At 40.4% G+C, this 5,561-nt stretch overlaps 1 protein-coding gene across 1 annotated transcript; it reads left to right on the top strand.

Annotated features, from left to right (window-relative positions):
* The first annotated feature begins 1,762 nt into the window (after nucleotides 1–1,762).
* Nucleotides 1,763–3,949, top strand: LOC131881368 (uncharacterized). Its single transcript, XM_059228211.1, has 3 exons — nucleotides 1,763–1,911; nucleotides 1,981–3,322; nucleotides 3,429–3,949. The coding sequence occupies exons 1-3, from the start codon at nucleotides 1,818–1,820 to the stop codon at nucleotides 3,673–3,675; spliced, it is 1,683 nt and encodes a 560-aa protein (XP_059084194.1). The 5' UTR covers nucleotides 1,763–1,817; the 3' UTR covers nucleotides 3,676–3,949.
* The last annotated feature ends 1,612 nt before the right edge of the window (nucleotides 3,950–5,561 follow it).

Genomic DNA, 5,561 nt, shown 5'->3' with positions numbered 1-5,561 from the left:
CCTTGCAATTTTGAAGGATACGTTGCAAATTGGCCATGCCAGTTTTTGGCAAAAGAAAAGTCTCAAATTCAATTCTCCTCCCTGACCTTTCTCTGTGAAGTGTTCAGCACAAAGGGAGCATCACAACAACTTGTACGGAAATGTCACTCTGAGATTTTTTTTGGTTTCAGTGAGGCTGCACTGCATGTGTGATGAGGATTGACATTGAACATGTTTCGTTAGATGATTCATAAAATAAAAAATTTGTGTCATAATTATCACGAAGTTCTCGACTGCGAATACAACTTTTTGACCCCAGTGACAGTTGAGACTAGAGGCCCTCTGGTTGAGACAAAGCATGCGATAGCAGCGCTCTCAATCAATCGTTGTTATCTATAGGGCTTGTCAAGTGAACTGGTTCATGAACAACTGACGTTACTCCATGGAGTAAAATAAAAGCAACATGCCCAGCCAAAACGCTTTGTGCATGCGTTGAATTTGGACATTTATTCCATTTTACATGCTTGTCTAAGCAAGCAGTATTGTGATATTGAGCCAATTTATCGATTTATATATTGTTTTATTGCGATGTGTTAGATATTATTATGGTTGCAAAAGTAAGAGGAATGGTAAGTGTGGAGGTGTTCATCGCAAAGAAGACAGTTGCAGGTCATGGACGAACAGAGGTGAAATTCCTTTTGGACCATGTGATATAGTGGTCTGTGTCTAAAGCCTCCTCCTCCAATTTGAGAGTGTGTTTACCGATTATTACAAAATATGTTCATTTTGTTGGGTTTTGTAACACAGTTCACTCAAAATTACTCGATTTTTGAAAATTCAATGACTGGATAGTGCAAGTTAGCCGTAATGTTTGTCTTAGTTCTCCCTCCCCAAAATGCCCAAAATCAGGGTACCAGACCACATTTCTCCTTGATTTTCCTTTACTTGACAAGCCCTATGGATTGAGCAAAGAGTAATGTTTGTGAGTGTTGAAACGTAACTTAAACCTTGCTGATTTTGACATCAGTAGTGAGGCAACCCCTCTCGCAGCCTTAAAATTAAACGGACTTACAAAGACCAAATGACAGGAATGGGAAGGTTGAAACATTCAGCTCATATGAACCTAAACAAACAAACCCCTTCACCAGCCTATCTCCTATTCTTTGACCCAATTTATTCTTACAGGCTTAGATTCAATGGCTTTGACCCTCTGAACCCCCACCAATACTCAGCTAACTTTACTCCCCTTATTGGATCAAAATTTCCACCAGTGCTTTAACTGTTAAAAAAGTAATCTACTACTATTATTTTGGTTTTGGTTTTCACGGGATTTTCTAACCGCCACAGGTCGTGGAATCCAGTCTATTGAAACAAACTATTTCTTTCCTTCTCTCAAACATTGTATTTCGTCTATTATATAATGAATAACAATTCATTTCACAAGGCAGAAAATAAATATCTATTCCTTCCTTATAAACTTTTCACCAATTTTTCAATGGTCCAAAACTCCAATCCGATCTCTACTTATGACAAACATAGGGTACCACAATGAGAATGATTACTTTTTACTTAATCCATGACTGGTATTGCATCATTTGTAGGAACTGATGCTTCATAACTAACTCGAATCACTTAAAATGATGCAGATTTATGTCCAAGTGCGGCGAAAAGGGTAGAAAATCGTTATTAAGTTGATTCACACAAAAATATTAGTCCATGAATTAACCCCACCATCTCTTGTGTCGTAATAAATGTTCTGTCAAACTCAAATCCTCTGCTTCCATTAGGTGTATTCGGTGGCTGATTCCACTCCGTTAGAAGGGTGCCACGAACTGGCCATGAAATATGGGTCATTTTGGACCCGCGAATTCTTCTTCGTCTCGAAAGCGCCTAACACGTTGAACAACGTCAAAGTTGAATGTCAGCCTAAAAGTGAGTAACATAACGTTAAGGTCTTGGTCAATAATTCATTGAGTCTCAAAGCAACTACATTTCTTTGAGGTGCCACAACTTCCGGAAGGTCCATTTTCTTTCCCGCGGATATTCCATATACGGCAACTAAATTGTCTGACGGATCCCCCGTGGACCTGTCCGCCATGAATCCATACAATGAACGAAGCCCAGGCATCGATATCACGGGCTCAGGCATTCAAATCGAGATGGAGGGCACGAACGTGGAACCATACGTTGTTGGAGCCAAGGTCCCCATTCAAGGGTTTATAGATACCCATGTGACCATTCGATTCCAGCACTACTCGTCGAATGTGAGCAAGTGGTGGAATCCGGATCGAACGGAGGATAAACCCAGTTTTGTGGATGGAACAACATTGCTTTTACAGAAGAGCAAGCAAATTGGCAATTTTGGTTATCAGCATTTGCATTACCCAAGTAGCAGTGTCACCAAGGCCAGATTCGCCTTCAACACGATACAGATCCGCGGATCTGATACCAATTTCAAGTTCGACCTCATTGGAAATTTTTACAATCGTTTAACTGAGGCAGGGAAGGAAGAGGAGTCAAAGGTGCAAGGGTGCGAGATACATCATACGGACGCACATACCGCCATTTACCATCACCAACATTCCGCCCAGGTCGCCGAAAATCACTGCTCTAGTAAATGCAGTCCTTGGTATTACGCTAGTACACGTCGAATTGGTCCTCGAAGCTATAAATGCCTTTGTCACAGTAACACAAACGTGGTGGGGAAAACGGCTGACAAGTGGTGTGGCCAAGCCATAGATTGCATGGAATTAGCCAATAATCAAATCAAGTCCTTTAATGACCAGGCTGATCTGATGCATTTTCTGGGATCGACGAACGAGCTGAAAATTGCAGGGCAAAGTAATCCAAGCACAGAGCCCAATGTTTGTAATCCAGCTCGGGTCATCGATCTAGCCGGAGCTTACACTGCACATATTCTCGGCCAAGGATCGCACAACTTCTATAACAAAGAATTGGACCTGAATCAGGAGTTTATATTCCCTGTTTCAATTTTCTATAAAACCGTCAAATTCAATGTGACTGATCCGGAGGTGGTTCCGAACTATCGTCGAATATTGAATCTAGTTGGTTCATCAACTTTCAGAAGCTCGTTTTTAAAGTTTGAAGAGGAATCCATCAAATCATTCGCTTACGGAGCCTATTCACATTGTCTCAATCAGTCACAAATCACTTGCGGTAATGCCATGACACAATTTTGCCACGACGTGTCGATTTTAGTCCAGAAGACGATGCATGCTACCAAAGACTCCGAAATCAAATGGGATGAATCCCTCCCCTTGGGATGCATTAACATGGAGGCATTCCTCAACAACAGCTTCTACCCATTCAAAACCTTGAAAAGGTGAGACATTCTTGAAAACTGGCGTACTGTACGTGTACGTCCAAGTTTTGAATTGTTTATAAATAATTGCATGTTTAATGGAAATGGCTTGTTTTTTACACCTTAGATGGGAACGGAATTGTAACTCCATCGCCAAAACAATCAACATGCTATCCTTTCGAGTATCTGGTGTGCCAACAAAGAACCAAGTCCTGGTTAATTCGTCATCTTACGCGACTCCATTACCTGGATCTAGCAATACATACGTCTGCGACGACCGTAAGGCACATTATGCGTATTTGAACAATGATTTACAAGTGATGGGCATCGTTAAACAAAAAGTTAACAACCTTGATCGTTCATCTGATACTTGAAAAGCTAAGCAAATTTGTGAGGCCTTCACTTTTGATCAAAAGCAACGGAAAGTAATCGTAAATCGCTGAGTTATGACAAATTTTGTTGCAAGAAAAGCAATCTACCTGTGAATGGTATTTGTGACAAATGAGCTCATAGGGGGGTTCCTCTCATTTGGAACGAAGGGATTGATCCCGACAATTAAGTTGCTCATTTGAATTATTGTTTTAATATCAAGCGCCAGTATTAGATAAGTTTCGTACCGTTTGTGAATACTGGACAGTCCCAACCTCAAATGCATTTATATGGCTGGATTGCCTGCCACACACAGGAGTTCGAGACAGTAAAGAAACTGATGTGCCTCTCCTCTTTTGAGAAACCCTTTGGGCCTATTTCGACCGCAAAGCGTTTGACCGATGCATCGCGCTTCCAGGGGATGGGATATGCCCTTAGTCAAAGGGATGAACGCAAGAGACCTCGTTTAGTGCAATTTAGATCCATAGCATTGTCTACAACCCAACAAGATTGGCATCACGGAGTTGAATGAGCAGCCATGGTTTTTGCAGTGCAAGAATGCGATGCTTGTGTAGAGGGGATTATCGCTTTAAGCAATTATAGTGATTGAGAGAGCGCTCTGTTACTTACTCTTGCTCCATTTTATGGCCCGCAGGCAAAGAGTACCTAATATATGATGCCCTTAGTCGTGCACCGTAATTTCCACTGGATGAAAATCTTGATTTGGCTATGCGATGAGGTTTGTCAAGTTGGCGTCATCAACTTCCGAAGCTATCGCCATTTACCGTTCAAAGGCCTTATTGCTTGAAAAGTGACCCTTTTAAACTTACAAACTTGGCTTTTGATTTCATACAGTGTGATCAAGGAATGGTTTAGAATACATATTTCACTTTCATAAGCATTAGACCTTTCCCATTGATGTATTTAACAAATTAATGAATGTTTTCTTGGATTTTTGTATTGATTCAGACATGAGGGTCCTCAGGGATAGCTAGCCTGTAGAAAAAAGAGGAAGGGAAGGATTGTTATGTTCCTCAGCTTGCTTTTACAATTGAAGAACAATGCCAAACACTTGATTGCCTCTCCCTAATGTCTGATAGCAATAGGTAACAGTGATTATCAATGCACTCTTTTGCATTTCTCACTCCTCTGCTTCCAGGACCTAGCTAACCCAAGGAGGTACTCTTTTCTGTAGCAGAGTACTTCTAGAGAAGTGGTCTGGAAACAGAGACAAAAGTTTGGAATCTCCTGAAATATTCATTTTATTGAAGATTAGCACTAAATAGGATCACAATATCTTGTTGATTAGGTGCACTTAGCCAAAATTGAGCAACTCAGGATATATGGTCAAAGTTATGTTGTAATCTCAACATGAAATTCAAATATTCAGCCTTGTCTATATTAGTTACATATGTTTTTGACATCATAGCAATTGGAGAAGAGTTATTTTAATGCTCTACATCTTAAATGGCTTGTTTCAATACTTATTTTTAAAGATATAATTGTTTTATTTGTTTATTTTATTTCCAAAAGTTGTTAAGAGTCACTATGGTCAAGAGCAGGCCAATTTTGCGGAAAACCAGTTTGAGAACCAGATTTTTGATTCTAGAAGTTCTTTGTACATTGCACACTGACGCCATAGATAATTCCATAAATAGATCAATCAAGGGCGCTGCAATCGAATGTTTTTGTATCAGCTGTCGCTGGGTGTCAAAAAGTTCCGTTTGTAGTCAAAATTCCTAGGGTACCTATGGTACAAATCTGAATTGTTGACGGTGCGTGCAAATTCTGAGCTGAAACTCCTAATATGACCCCTTGCCAAGCAATTGCTCTCCTCTAGCACCCTTCAAAAAACAGGTTAGAGGAAGCTGTCTGACCACAATTTTAACAC

This window comes from Tigriopus californicus, chromosome 5 (assembly GCF_007210705.1).
Source record: "Tigriopus californicus strain San Diego chromosome 5, Tcal_SD_v2.1, whole genome shotgun sequence".
Taxonomy (NCBI): Eukaryota; Metazoa; Arthropoda; class Copepoda; order Harpacticoida; family Harpacticidae; genus Tigriopus; species Tigriopus californicus.
This window is presented reverse-complemented; position numbering and strand designations above follow the sequence as displayed.